The sequence below is a fragment of the Lycium barbarum genome, chromosome 11 (assembly GCF_019175385.1).
Source record: "Lycium barbarum isolate Lr01 chromosome 11, ASM1917538v2, whole genome shotgun sequence".
NCBI classification, from domain to species: Eukaryota; Viridiplantae; Streptophyta; class Magnoliopsida; order Solanales; family Solanaceae; genus Lycium; species Lycium barbarum.
The window spans coordinates 268,989-284,862 of record NC_083347.1 but is presented as its reverse complement, the minus strand read 5'-3'; the positions used below and the strand labels follow the sequence as shown (position 1 = coordinate 284,862).

The 15,874-nt window shown below is 35.2% G+C and overlaps 2 protein-coding genes across 3 annotated transcripts; both read left to right on the top strand.

The window, feature by feature from the left end:
- Nucleotides 1-7,019: 7,019 nt before the first annotated feature.
- Nucleotides 7,020-9,880, top strand: LOC132617877 (ubiquitin-NEDD8-like protein RUB2). 2 transcript variants are annotated; one of them, XM_060332947.1, is made up of 3 exons: nt 7,020-7,326; nt 8,661-8,920; nt 9,580-9,880. In XM_060332947.1, exons 1-3 carry the CDS (start codon nt 7,231-7,233, stop codon nt 9,629-9,631), a joined length of 408 nt encoding a protein of 135 aa, XP_060188930.1. In that variant the 5' UTR covers nt 7,020-7,230; the 3' UTR covers nt 9,632-9,880. The 2 variants fall into 2 exon arrangements, with proteins under 2 accessions (XP_060188930.1, XP_060188929.1); XM_060332946.1 differs by having other exon boundaries at nt 7,037-7,326; nt 9,599-9,880.
- A 3,347-nt stretch (nt 9,881-13,227) lies between these two features.
- On the top strand, nt 13,228-15,676 carry LOC132618969 (transcription factor MYB58-like). Its single transcript, XM_060333957.1, has 3 exons — nt 13,228-13,579; nt 14,342-14,471; nt 14,586-15,676. Exons 1-3 carry the CDS (start codon nt 13,441-13,443, stop codon nt 15,166-15,168), a joined length of 852 nt encoding a protein of 283 aa, XP_060189940.1. The 5' UTR covers nt 13,228-13,440; the 3' UTR covers nt 15,169-15,676.
- Nucleotides 15,677-15,874: the final 198 nt, after the last annotated feature.

Below are 15,874 nucleotides of genomic sequence, written 5' to 3'. Positions count from 1 at the left end.
TGGTATAGATCCTTCTCGATATATAATTATATGGGTATGTTGTCTAAGGGTACGGCGGGGCCCTGTCCCGTCATAATTCACTGTTGAAACTCCTAGAGGTCTGTAGACATGTATGTGGGTTGTATTCAGACGTGATCAGTTGTGTGTATTATCGGTATACGTTGTAGCAGCCTTGCCGGCTTGCATATATTGTCATGTTGTAGTAGCAGCCTTGTCGGCTTGCTCGTGATATTGCTTTGTAGTGGCAGCCTTGTCGGCTTGCGTTTATATATATGTAGTTGGGACGTTCCCACCTGTTATGACAGCCTTGTCGGCTTATGTACTGTGTTATCTGTTGATAGTTGTGACTCCTCAGGAGACAGGTTGCGGCACATATTGTACATTTATGTGACAGCTCCGAGACTATGCTTTGGCCTTCATACGTCCCATGTTATGTTTGTGTTGATGGGTCATATAGCTAACAAGTGTGTATACGAGTGCCCTTCTCGGGTACTAGTCACGACCTACGGGGTTGGGTCGTAACAAACCATACATGGGAATTGGTTAATCTTCCTCCTGGAAATAAGCCTTTAGGATCAAAATGAATTTTTAAAAGGAAAATGAAAGCTGATGGCACTATTGACAAATATAAGGCAAGACTTGTGGTCAAAGGTTATAGACAAAAAGAAGGCCTTGATTACTTTGGCACATACTCGCCGGTAACAAGAATAACATCTACTCGGGTGTTAGTGGCACTGGCGGCCGTATATGGTCTTGAAATCCATCAAATGTATGTCAAGACAACTTTCTTAAATGGAGAATTGGAGGAAGAAATTTACATGGAACAACCTGAGGGTTTTGTGGTTCCTGGTAAAGAAAGGAAAGTGTGCATCGCTTGTATATCACACTTGTCCGCGCATTCTTTTATATTATGGCCATTCCCCATTCATGTGGGGGATTGTTGGATTTTGATATTGGTGAATGGGAAATGATGGGATGAAAAAGTGAAGGAATGTAAAAGGTCCCTTTTGCTTTGGTTAAAGCATTTGTCCCACGTAGGAAAAAAAGAGGAAAAGAGAGGTGTATATATTACATTACACCTTCTCTAGTCGCTAAAAGGGTTGAGGGGGCAAGGACCCCTCGCGCCGTCGTCGTCGCTCGCTTGGCTCGGCTTCGGCTTACTTTTCTTTAATTATTTATTTAATTAATTATTTAATTAAATAGGAAGAAAAAAAAACAAAAACATCCAACGCGAATCGACCATGACCCGCGACTTGTGACCGACCCGGTCCGTTTTTCTCTTCCCGGATATTTTTGAATTTCCCTCCAAAAACCTGGTGACTGATCTGAATGGTTGCAAACATTCAGAATCAGTACCTCCAACTGCTATAAATTCCTGATTTGTTCCAGAATTCATAACGAATTTTCTGGGCTAAAAAACAAAATAAAACCTTTCTCTCCAAAACTCTCTTGTTTTATTCTGTGTGATACACTGCCGTTGAGTGGTTCGCCGCTACCTGAATTTGGAGTACTACAATTCTGGTAAGATAATCGTTCTATCCTGGGAGGGGATATTCCATCAACCTCGAGTACTGTGAGGGGAATAATTTCCTTAAGGACACACTTTGAACTAAGTGGGCTCGATTATATTCTGAAAATATTCTTATTTTTCCAACACCGTTTCTGTTCATTTTTCCAGTTTCTGTAGTTTACTGGTTTTAAGTATTTTACTGTTAAGTATTTTATACTGTGTAATCTGTTTTTACTAAGTGTTTTACAGATTGTGTTGAAACTTTATTTAAACGTATACAGATTACGTTGTCAACAACTTTAGGGAGTCGTATTTTATTGTGAACCTAGTTATTAGTATAATAATAATAATTTGTGATCGTTATAAACATTCATAAACTTTAAACTCAAATTCGCGCGGCTTTCCTTGGACATGTCCTCCTTCAACTTATAGTGCTTACCTCATAATGAAGAAAAAGAAAAACATGTGACTCTCTTTGTTTATGCACGGATGCTGCACCATCGCTACTGTTAGCCAGAACCCTACTAGAATCGTAGAGTATTTGAATTCGAACTAATTTCTAGTGTTGCTATTTTCATCTTTTTCCTATAAATATTTAAGGTGGTACGTCTTCATCATAAAACCAAGGAATATGTATGCAGAACTATCAGAAAGGGCTGCATATACTAGATAAAAACGTTAAGACAGATTTATAGGAGTAGTTTTTATTGGATGTGAATTTATATTTAAGATTTATGATTACCAAATTTAAGAACCTAAAAAGTGGTTACACGTAACAAAAACGTGAATAATATAAATAATAAATGAAAGAAGATGCAAGCAATTAATTAAACGGGACTCACTACCAAATGGACGTAACTGGCAGAGGTCACCAAATTTTCTGTTGAACATGATGACAAGAATGTACACTCACAAAGTTGAACGCTTTAAAGATCGTCGGTGTGTCTGCATGTCCTTTTTTCATCAACACATTTATTGGTAACTATGTCCGATGTAATATTTTAACTGAATTCGCAAAAATAACTTAATGTAAATTTGAAATTTAGTCTTTAAAAGTTTGCACTTCTCTCCATCTACATCCTTAAGTATGAAGTAAAGTATATTATTCTAGTACAAGTGTACGCTTCAATTTTGTTTTTCGTGATTAACAGCTAGTATTAACTTTGACACTGGAAAAGATTTTAGCTTAGACTCCTTGATTAGCTGATTAATGATAAAGCATGATCACTCATTGATCAGTGATATTTTATTTTTAAAAAGGGAAGTTGCAGAATATTAAATAGACTGAACTTTGAATAGTCATAGAGTCAAGTAACCGAAGAACAAAAATTTGGAAGGGAGACACGCATGAATGCATTAGCAGGTATGAAAATGCAGCTTCACCTTCCTTCTGTTGTCTCAATAAATCAACAAATTGAATGCTGGGAGCTAATTTTGGTGTACATAACTGTACACTGCCTCTTCTTCTCCCATTACGTCTACGGATCAATTGAATTAATATATTGAGTAGTACTGAGGACTCTTTAAGATTTGCATTTAATGGCTATTAATTTCTGCATTTATGATTCGATATGTATTCAGGATTTTACTGCTCTCTCCCGCTACCATTTTATAACTCGATTGAAGAAGCTAGTTTAATCCCATTTTGAATGCCTATACTTAATGCAGCTCAATTTTATATTGCTATATGAAGTGGTAAAGTCTTTGTTCAATCTAACTTCCGCAAGTGTTTTGTGTCTATATGAATTGTTGCAATCATTAGGGGCCACACCCTTCGCGTACAAAATTTTGTTACCATTTATTGTAATTTTAATTCAGAAGGAATCATAGACCATTCAAGACGTCTTTCTTAACTCCACAGTGTGTATTATTATTTGGGTGTGTAAATAAAGTCTCATATTTGTAAGTTATAGCTAAAATATAGTACTCTTAATGATATGAGATTTTTTAAGAAAAAATCGTGCGGGTCGAACAGTATCACACCAGGTTAAAAATATATTTGAACTGTTTCGGCACAATAACTGTAAAGAAATTCGTGTTGGGTCTAACCCAACCGCAAAAGCTAGCTCGTGAGGGGAGGATTGCTCAAGTCCATATAAGGAGTCCACCTATCCCTTCAACCACCGAAGTAGTATATTTTAACACCCCACCTCATGCCCGGGGCTGAACATATGGTGTGTGGACAATTTTTAATATGGACCCACTAACGGGAAGCAATAATTGGGATGAGTTTTCCTTTGATATCATGTAAATAAATGAATCTTAAGTCTAACTTAACCCTAAAAACCTAGCTCGTGAGGGGAGGATTGTCCAAATCCAAATAAGGAGTCTACTCATCCCTTAAACCACTGATGTGAGATATTTTAACAATAACTAGCATTAGAGTCAATAATTTGTTTACGATATGGTTTATTACCTTTACACATAGATTTGGAGACACATACACAAAAAAGAAGTCAGAGCTTTTGGTGATCATACTTAGATGATGTGGGTGACACATCATGAATCTCCAAATTAATTGATGAATCTTGGTAATGGACATGTGAAGCTTAGTGTGTGGGGAGATTGTTTTTGTGCAATCAAAATCCCACATTAATAGCTTAAAAATAAGTAAAGTGCATATACAATATAACTATACTTTTAGTGGTAAGAGAACTTTTGGGGAAACAGTTTAAATTTGACCTAATATATGAATTGCACCACATCGATAGTATTTTTGGAATCAAACTTCCTAGTAGCCTCAACCCCAAATCTTTTATCAAATGGACCTTTTCTTGTGGTTTTTTTCTCCCCTTTTCCTTGTTCATTGTTTAGGTCCAAGTCAATCAAATTCAGGTAAATAACATTTGCTATATTAAGGGGATTTAGACTCTGTTAGTATTATTAGATCAATAAGGAGCTTTAGGCTAACTTTTACCTCCCTTTCCACCACTTTGTACTTCTACCGAACTGTATTGATTTGGGTTGTTACACTACATGGACTTCGGCCCAAAGATAAAAATGGTTTATTCTCCAAAGTGAGAAAAGGATAACCAATCAAACATATTAAATTGTATTTTAACACTCTCTTTTTGTGAATTTGAGCTCAACGAATCTGATGTTATACGCCCGTGTTCAGAACAGTAGGAAACCAGAACCAGAAACTAGAAAAAACCAGTAAGTAGAAAACGAAAACAGAAATTGTGTGCAAAAATTAAGAAATATCCGAGACCACAGAATTCACTCTGTATCCTTAAGGAATTTAACCCCCTCACTGTACCCGAGGTTACAGATTATTTCCTCCCCGGATAAAACGGATATACCTGTCGCAGGAGTGGCGGTACCTCAAACGCCTACGACTTCGGCGAACTCAAATTTGGCAACGAAACACACTAAGACTCGATAGTTTTATTTGTGGAAAAAGAATGCAGAATTTGCAATGCAAGTTGAAAATTGAGGCATTGCCTCAGTTTATATAGCCTCGAACATGCCTGTTCAGAATAGGCTTGGTGGCTGTTCGGAGAGGCCATGCCTTTTCCGAAAAAAATAAGAACGTTGGGGAAGTTTTAATTTTATTCCGCCAAAATTTAATTAATTACTAATTAATATTTTACGGCGGAAATCCAAATCCAAATCCGAAGCCGAAGCCGAGCCGAGCGATGACGACGGCGCGAGGGGAGTCCCTCTTCTCAACCCTTTAGACGCTAGAGGAAATGCTTTCTAATATAAGCACATAACTTTCCCTTTCTGCCACCAATGTGGTACAAAGCTCCTTTTCAAAGGAACTTTGCTTTGAACTTCATTTTCCTTCCATTGTCTTTTTCCCTCCATTTCTCATTCACACCAACTTAGCTAACTAGCTTTAACATCTGAAACCTCTATTTAAGATTTACAAGAAATATATACGTTACCCTCAAATTATGTACTCTAACATTACTTTGGGAAGGAGAATTTCAAGCTAATATATATTTATACTACTACAAAAGCTCAAAATTTGAACATAACATGTTTTTAACTTTTTTACCCTTCCTAAGCATTTTATGTTAGATAAAATTGTAACTAAAATAATTTTTAATAATTTCATTATTTTACTAGAATCATAAGGGGAATATATGAATTTGAGTTAAGAATCTAGTTGGAAAAAAGAATACCTATTGAGAATGTAATATTAAATTGGAGTTCAATGGTAGAATCACAATAGAGAAACGTTTAACGGGATTAGAATTCAATGGTAGAATCACAATAAAATAAAAATTTCCAACCTTAAATGTATAAAATATGTCCTTCAATCATACAAGTTCTGACACAATCCCTTATTGCACTTGAATTTCTTTTCTTCTTGTATTTGAACTACAGTCAACATGGAACAAATTTGAGTTCACATATGTAAAAGGATGCTATCATATAAACTCTAACGTATTCTTTTGAGGGAAAAGGACATATATGGCGGGCGGGTGAAACTAATTTCACCCGGTGGCCAAAGTCCTTCTAAACCCAAATTATACCCACTAAACTAATCTCATTCATTAGTCAAAACTTAAATAAGACAATTTTTAAATAAAAATTCAAATACAAAAATGTTTGAGGCGATTTTTATATATAATATGTGTCATATGTGTATAAAATATGTATCAATACCTATCTGTAATGTATAGAAACTATATAAAATATGAATCACTAAGGTATGTATCATTTTTGTATATAAGATGTATCATTTGTGTATATAATGTGTATCAGCACAGTGCAACTGTCCTGTATAGAATAGAAAATTGTATCATTTTTATATATAATATATATCATTTTTATATAGAAAGTGTATCTATAATTCCAGCATGTGTATATAAACTTTATCAGTCTTGTATAGAAAGTGTACCATACGTACAAAAAATGTATTATAGAAACCGTATCATTGTATATAATATGTATCACTATTGTATATGTAAAAAAAAATCATATCATTGTTGCATAATATGTGTATAATAAATGTATGATTAATTCCAGCATATGTATATAAATTGTATAATTCTCGTATATAAAGTGTATATATAGTCCAACATATGTATATATGCTGTAGCAGTCCTTTAGTGGCGACTTTTTGTGTCGCCACAAAAAGTTTTTTTTTTTAAGCGCCTGGGCTGTTGGGTCGACCAACCTTGACATTATTTTGGGCCGACCGGCCATTTTTTAGTATTAATTTGGGCTGACCGGACACCTAATGAGATTAAGCCCAAACAATGATTAAATGAGCGATTAGTTTGGCTGAGTCCTTTTCCCTTCTTTTGATGCACTTGTTTATTTTTTTTTATTTTTCCTATCCGAACTATACTCAACGTGTAAAAAAAATTGAGTTCTACCCAATTTAGAACTTTTTTTTTCTCATTCATGAATCCATATAGTAGGAGAAGTCAAACACTTGTATAAAAGAAGCCACTATTTCATATTTTTCATCATAATTTTTTTAGTAGTAGTATTTAGTTTTAACTTGTGGTACAACTATCGAAAGAAGGTGAGAAAATCCAAATAACTTTGTAAAAAGGTATTACGAGTACTTTTTCCTCTGCTTCCCATTCCCTTCTTCGCAATAATAAAGAATTTCTTTTGGAGGAGTAAAAAAAAAAAAACAAATATTCCATTATTTGCGAAAATAGTCCCAAAACAGATTGGATTCAGAGAAGTGCGGCATACTTGTAAAACCAAGTCTAACTTTGTTTGGTCAGTGTGCGTGTGTGAAGCAGCAATCAATGATGCAGATCTTCGTGAAAACCCTAACAGGGAAGACCATCACCCTCGAAGTTGAGAGCAGCGACACCATCGACAATGTCAAGGCCAAAATTCAGGTTCCTCTTTCTGTCCGTCCTTTTGCTTCAAATCAGTTATGGATTTTACTTCATTGCCCCATATGTTTCATAAATCTGCTCTGATTTAGGGTTATGGATTTCTTTCCTGAGCTAGTGGTTCTGCGCTCATGAAAATCCAATTATCTGCACTCGTGATTTTATACGAAGCTTTTGTTTAAAAATATGGATTTTTCTGTTGCCCACTTCTAACTAAATCCCTCAATTCCTATCTCCTGCAACTTTGAATTTTGCTGTTGTAATGGGTTAAAAAGGAAAATCATAGGATTGGGTATTGACAGCATGTCATGAAAGAAGCTCACTGGGACTGTGTCTGAACGATAGGATTGGGTAGAAATTGATACACTAACAAGAGTGGATTGGCAAAGACACCAGCTTTTAAACTGTACATGTCTTCAAACTCTTTTGCATCTTTATTGCTCTTTTTTACTTTTTGATGTTTTATCTTTTTTTTTTTTTTGATACTTTAATTCTCACTAATCTTGTGGTACTATTTTCTTTGCTCCTGTCTGTGTAACAAAGGGCCCTTTTACTTTTCTTTTTACTCGGTCTTATCCTTTATGTTCTTCCATTGATATTTCTCTCGTCTTTTCTCATTTATGCTTGTGTAGCATGAGAATGACCATTGATATCGTATTTGGACATAAAACATGAAATTTTGGAAATCAACAAGCACACATCCAATCGTCCAAATAAAACTATACAGGCCTTTTAATCTACCAAACGCAATTCTACTTGCCAATAAAGACATTAATTACTTCACTTGGGGGCTTTGCTCTCATGGTAAGAGCGCAAAGCATGATATGTGGGTTAGGCGCATTTTAGGGGTTCGAACCTTGCTGCAGACAAAAGCCGGATTTTTAAGTTTAGAAGGGTAAAGGAGGTCCATTGGCCATCGGTGATTTATCGGTTACTAAAAATAGCATTTAACTTTTTCTTCTACAAACATAGTTTAGTGATGCATTCAACTCTAATAAGGATCAAGAATGTACGCTAAATAGTTCCACTTACTTGGAGAAAGGAACAAAATACTGGACATGTAATCCAGTCGGGAAGTGTCTTCCTTCTGGGTAGAATTGGAGCCTCCTTTATCGGAGGTATTTGATACATATAGTGATGGTGAATTGTTGGCTTGGGCTTAGACCCAAAAAAGGGGGAAAAAAGTATTGCCTTAGATTTCCCCTACTCCTCTCCCCAACCCCCCCCCTCTTCCATGGAATTATCAATTTGTCCTCTATATCGTTATTTAATAACTGTTGTTGATGCTTGCTTCGAGCAGTACGTCTTGTACTATTAGCTGATGAGTTGCTTACCAGGACAAAGAAGGGATACCTCCTGACCAGCAGAGACTAATTTTTGCTGGCAAACAGTTGGAAGATGGTCGAACTCTGGCTGATTACAATATCCAGAAAGAATCAACACTTCACCTGGTATTGAGGCTCAGGGGAGGAACTATGATTAAGGTGAAAACTCTCACTGGAAAGGAAATTGAGATTGATATTGAACCCACAGACACCATTGATCGAATTAAGGAACGGGTTGAGGAGAAAGAAGGAATACCTCCTGTGCAGCAAAGGTTTGCTTCTCTTCCTTTTTCACTGTAGAGTTGTTGTCTTGGTTTGCTCCTCTTAAACTTGTGGCCAAAAAGAAAAATATTTGGTGTTTGTCTGATACTGTATGCCTGGCCTAGAAGCTTGTTGATAGAGTTCGTTCCGCGGGTGAAGTGTTTTCTCTAATATTTCTTGCATCCCTTAACAGTAATTGTTGCAATGCTCCATCTGCTACTTGAAGTTATGTACCTGCATTTTCTTTATACCTTCAGCCATGTCCCGACAGGCAAATTTTCGTCATTGACCACTTCATTCGCCAAAAAACAATGATGGCCAGAAAACTATCATGAAAAATATCTTCGACAACTTTTGTATAACTTGTCATTATCTAGTACTTTATGGTCTGGGAAATGCCATATTCTTGTTTTATAGAAATCCATGGTACCGTATGACCTATTTTAAAAATAGAAATCCATGGGACCATATTTGAAATTGACCAGATTTGGCGTCTATCTAGTTAATTTAGTTATATGTGTAAAAAGCCAACAACTGTCTGTTGATTCGGCATAAATATCCGTGCCAGCCTCTTAACTTAACGGCACTGCTAGCTAACTGGTTCTATGGTCATTGTAGAACTAGTTACATTGGTTCCCCTTTTAGCCATTTGAAGCAATTGTTATGCCAGTCATATTGGTTTATTGCAGACTTATTTACGCTGGAAAGCAGCTAGCGGATGACAAGACAGCTAAGGATTACAATATTGAAGGCGGTTCTGTTCTTCATCTTGTTCTTGCATTGAGGGGTGGTAGTCTTTAGATCGCACCAAAGTGGATTAAAAATGTCCAACCATTATCCATGAATTTATCATGGCAGTTCCCTTTTTGTTTTCTTTTTACCTTTTCTGTTGTACTTTTGGAAGAAATGTGAAACTCGGCTAAAGCTGAGATTGATTTCCTTATTTAGGTGGAATGGTCCTTGCTTGCTTATTTCTAGCTCCCACGGAACTGGTTGCACCAATTATTGAGATGTTGAGTCCCCTATAGGCAATATGTGAGCCATGTAGCCCTTATTCACTATAGATATCATTTACTATGATCCGCCCTTGTCTTTTTTGATTTGATAATTGAGGGCGGGCTTCTGCGATTTTTTTTTTCTTGAAACTGCTCAAAGATATTGATCTCACTTATGCGTACAAGGCATTTGAATCCAAAGTGATACAGGATAGAACCACCTTGTACAGTCGCTATTATGGTCAGTAAAGAGAATGAAATAGTCTCCTCCTTACTTTGTCCACCAGTTCTTGAAATAGACTTGCCTTTTTTGGCAGTAATTTCCTAATTTACCAAGTAAGAACGACGCAGTATCAGAGTACATCTAATGTGCACCCAATAAAAAAGTACGACCACCCTCCTTGAAGTGTTTGGCCCCTGGGGGGCTGCATTCTCATCCTACCTTCCGACCTAATAGGTTAAGTGACTCTCCAATGAAGTTGTTAGATACTTGTAGCGTATGAGGCACATCCAATTAATCAAAATGCAACAATTCTGATTCAGTACATTTGGTTGCCTGCCAAATTTATGTCTGTTAAACTGCTATTGTCGTGCACTCAATTGGTACTAAAATTTCTTGGATTTTAATTTCATGACACTATGCGGGCTACATGATTGGATATTTTCGGAGAATGATATGAGCTCAACTACAAAAGGATCCTTGTCTACTTTCATCTTCTTTTTTTCGTAAAACTATATTCTGTAGAGATAATAAAGGAAAAGAAAGAGATATGAACATATGTGAAAGCAAGGGTGGGCATGCCACAAAATAACATATTATTTTATTGAGATAATAGAGACGAGATTGGGTAACGCCAAAAAATGGTGTGTGTTGGAAGCCTACAAGGCATTGATAACAGTTGGAGTAGTTGATAACTGATAGTAAAAGGAATTGATGGGCATGGTTTTTGAAGTGTAAGACTTAAACTTCTTTGAATTGATGGGCATGGTTTTTGAAGTATAAGACTTAAACTTCTTTATAAAAATAAAAATAATAAACTTGTTACACTTATTATTTGTATAAACAATATTCAGACGTATCTAATCTAATAATAGGAGTACTATAATTATATAGAATGTGGATAGCAGAAGGTTGATGCGTGTCTGAATTTGAAATCCCTTTTTGATAAAGACTGGGACTCACGCCCACCTTACCAAAATCCATGGATTCACTCGTGTGTGTCACCATTTGACACCCTCCAACTGTCTATTCTTGCATCCTTCAGATCTTGTAGTATTTATATATCAAGAACTGACTGCTAAAAGGGACTATGAGAGAGAGATTCCATGGCACCTTGGCTTTCTGTAACACTTGCATAATGCACTCGTCATACTTGCGAAATCTCAAAAGGATTACTTTACATTTTTTTCAGAATCTATCACTTCTTATTAAGACTTGGTAAGACAAATAAAGTCCAAATGCTTTGTATAGCAGAAGATGACTAAACCAGAATATGAATTCTTTTTCAAGAATGAGGAATTCTTTTTCAATAATATTAGGTTGCCAAAACTAAAATAAGAATTTAATGAGTTGGTATCCCCCTCATGACTTTCATCTCAACAAAAATGGTTTAGACTAATGGCCAGCGGAGTCAAAACTCACAAATAATGAAAGGGTTCAACTGAATCACTTTCATTGAAAAATATATTGCCCTTCCCGAGCAAAAACAACTTTTTTGTGTAAATAGAATACAATTTTGAATCCCTTAATTAGCATAAAAGAAGTTTTCAATAACATGTCAAATAAATTTAAGAATTATCTAAATTGCACTTTTTTTTTTTTTTATCTTCTTATTAAAATTTCTGGCTCTGCCCCGAGTAGTAATAATATCCCGTGGTCACTAGTCACATATTAGTTTAGCATGTTAATCGGATAAAGCATGCAATATATAATTAAGAACATGAAGGTAGAGTATATTATACTAATAGTGAAAAAGCCACTCATGTCAGCAAGCTGGTAACCTAAACTGCTAACACTCAATCTCAGCAACTTGGCGACGTTTTATTTGTTTAATTTATTTCACAAAAGAAAAAATTAATGTGACAAACCCTGTATACTCGTAGTATAATAAATTTGTTTCCCAACTATTAGCAGAAGTTCTAAATTAAGTACTATATAGGTTTCCAAGAGAGAGTGGTCCTGCATCCTGATCACTTCAAATTATATAAATGTGCTTCCTCGTCATCCTAATTCCTAGGACGACAAATAGTGAACAATATATATAAAATATATCTTCTTAGATCAGCTTCCACAAAGGGAATGCAACATGCACCTTCCTTATACTTGTTGAAATGCATGCCTCATGCAGCTAACAAACAAATGGAGTTACAATATTATTTTTTGTTGCCATTTTTATTTAAAAACGAATAAAGACCAAGAAGTTATGTATACCCACGAAAAGCTGAAACAGTAGAAGTTGTTATAAATTCAAGTTAACAGTTAACAGTTAATTGAACCAACAAGTAAAGGAATAGGTGATTAGAATCTGTCAAGTTAATTGTTAGGCACTTTGAATAGGACGAAATTGGCAAGTGGGAAATCGATCCTACCAAACTAATATGTGACCTCCAAAGGCAAAGAATGAAAAGTCTTTATTTACGTTGAAAAAAAAGTATTGTTTAATAATTAGTGTCTACTCTTGGTCTAATGTAGGTAGAGTAACAAAGACTTATCTTGAGAAGTAGTAATCAACATAATATGACGTGCTCATCTTTTTATTTGCACCACGACGACTTAATTCTAGCTATAGGGATTTCAAAGCAATAATCAACGGCTCTGCTGCAATTTCTCCCGTTTGACATATATTTTTGACATATGCGCGCTAAATGTTGTACATGCATTAAACTATATTTTTGTACACGAATTAACTCTTCGCGTTAAGCTTATTACCATGTTCCTAAATCCTATGTATGAGTATTACCTTGCATGTTTCATCTACATATATTTTTTCGTATCTATTTTCTGTTCATGTGATGCATATATATGCACGAAATTATTTTCCAACTTGATACTGAAAATAATGGGCTGATATATACTTAATTGGAAAATGATACGTATAAGCATCTTTAATTGTAAATTCTTTAGTGGTCAGTACTTATTAATTTATATAGAATATTGCTGTGGTACTATTTAATATTCTTTTGCATATATATTTAGAAAAGGGGAATTGAATTAGCATGACTTAGAAAATAAATTTGTACCTACATATCACATCACATAGGAAATACCATACATATTTGCACCTCTACTTGTATAGTACTAGTAAGTCTTAGACATACCTCCAAAACCCTCTCCCACCCCCTCCCAAACCAAACGAGGGTGGGGGCACCAAACATAAACATGTGTCACCGTGTTGTATATATATAAGGGGAAGAGAATTAGTGAAGAGAAACCACCATGTGTACTAATTAGACAAACTGAGATCTTAGGACCACTAAATATATATATATATATATATACGCTTGTGAACTTTGAAATTGGTGTCTAATATTGCTCGATGGGAAAAGGGAGAGCACCATGCTGCGATAAGAGTAAGGTGAAGAAGGGACCATGGAGTAGTGAAGAGGATCTCAGGCTCATTACTTTCATTCAGAAGCATGGTCACCAAAACTGGCGATCCCTCCCTAAACAAGCTGGTAATATACATATATATATGTTCAAGTGCCATATATGTCTATATATCATTCTTCATCTTTATGACTCTCATATCTTTTCTTGCTTATCTGTTGCCATATATGAGATTAAGTTGACACTGATCAGTGGTATCCTAGTTTTGCAATATTCATTATTGGAAAAATAAATATATGGAAAATAATTTGTAGTACTGCTAGTTACTAACGCAACCATTTAATCTTTACAAAGTTCGGGTCATTATGAAGTATAACATCCTCTTTTTTTTTTTTTTTTTTTTTTTTTTTGGGGGAATTAGAATTTTTTTCACTAAAAATGTGTATAATGGATTGTTGCATACTACTACAGGTGCATCCCCTGACAATATTAAAATGTGAATTTGTAATCTTAAAAATAAGATAAGTTACCTATTATAATAGATAAAAATTAACTTGATAGTGTAATTTTTTTAAAACTAAATGTGTATATAACTTAAACTCATTTAATAATGGTGCTGAGACTTCCCAATCAGACTAATCAACTAACTGTAGGTCAATAGACTATACATAGCGCGCTAATGAAATTTCATTTTCAAAAAGCGGTTGGAGAAGGTAAGGCAGGTAATTACTGGTAAAAAGTCATCAGATAGGGTCCACCGAGAAGACAAATACAAATTAAGTTACTTGCATTGCAGGCTGCAGCTAGCTAGCTAGCAAAAACTTTCCAATATATGACCAACTTGATTAATTAATTAAAAATATCTTGAACGTGTTTGTTGAAATTTGAAGGTCTACTGAGGTGTGGAAAGAGTTGCCGTTTGAGATGGATTAATTACCTAAGACCTGACGTAAAGCGAGGAAATTTCACCCCACAAGAAGAGGACACAATCATCAAATTGCACCAATCTTTTGGAAACAAGTATGAATATTAGCAAGCTAGCTGGTCAAACACACACACACATATATCCCTTTCAACTTGAACATATTTTTTCGATTTTATTCCCTAATTGAACGTCATTATATTAATTGGTAGGTGGTCAAAGATTGCATCGCATTTGCCCGGAAGAACTGATAACGAGATTAAAAATGTATGGAATACACACTTGAAGAAACGACTCATGAAAAGATTACACGGTGAAGCAAAATTAGATGGTTCATGTGCTAATTCACCTTCTTCTTCATCAACTTCAGTATTATCACATAAAACTGCCAACGAGGGAGAATTGACCAAGAACGTAAATGGCAATATGATAACTGAGAAAGAAGCATCAAAATCTTGCTCTCCTACTTCTTCCTATGCCTCAAATCTCTCCAATTTGAGCCAAGTCGATATTTCAAGTCCAAATAATGTGGATACGGATTGGATATTTCAATTCAATGAGGAGATTCCAAGTAGCACCACGGGAAAGGTGCATGATGATGATGGTGTAATTGAAATCCCATTAGAACCTGATATTGATTTTTGGGACATGTTAGATATTATGGGACCTTCTTCTCCTAATTCAGAGTCCAAACTGGACAATCAATCCGAAGCGTCTCAGCCAATTTGCCAAGGCTTATCAGAATTTGAATACCAAAAGTGGTTCAGATACTTTGAAAATGAGTTGGGTGTCTGAGCCAGGCTACTACTACATCCAATTAATTATTACTGAGTGCAGTGACACTATTACTTCTACTAAGAAAGCCCAACCTCCTACTACGAAATTTTTTATCTTGTACCTCACACAACTTGATTCTGACAGTAGTGTGAGACACAAAATAAAAATTTCCGCCCACAACTTCCATGCAATTATTTAACTTTGGTCCTTCAAATATTGACACTACTACCATCTATCAGCTAGTTAGAGATTTTTATAATTTTAAAGAAAACTAAGAGTCCTTATATAGAAGCATATACAAGTTCAGAATTCAAGATTTAGGTTCAAATGTAAAAGTACTTGTATAGTGTATACTACAGAAAAAATAATGTAATGTGAATGTGTGCGTCTCCACACCAGGAAGTGGCGTGGAACTCCACCTCTTTCTATTTTTAGAGTAATACATTAAGAATTCTATACTTGTTTATATGTAATAGCATGATATGATTAGTTAGAATAAAACTGTTCCAAGTAAAGCTTAATTTGACGAACTCAGTGGAGGATTTTGTCGCCTTTTCTTAGTTTCTATATACAAAGAAAACTGCACAAACTAAGTAAAAAAAAAAAAACAAACGTATACTTGCAACATCGATATCTAACACAAACCAAAGTTGCATGGTCGCAACTCGCAATAGTAATAAGAGTGATTAACGCAGAATTTTTAGGCAATCACACTAAAAACTTG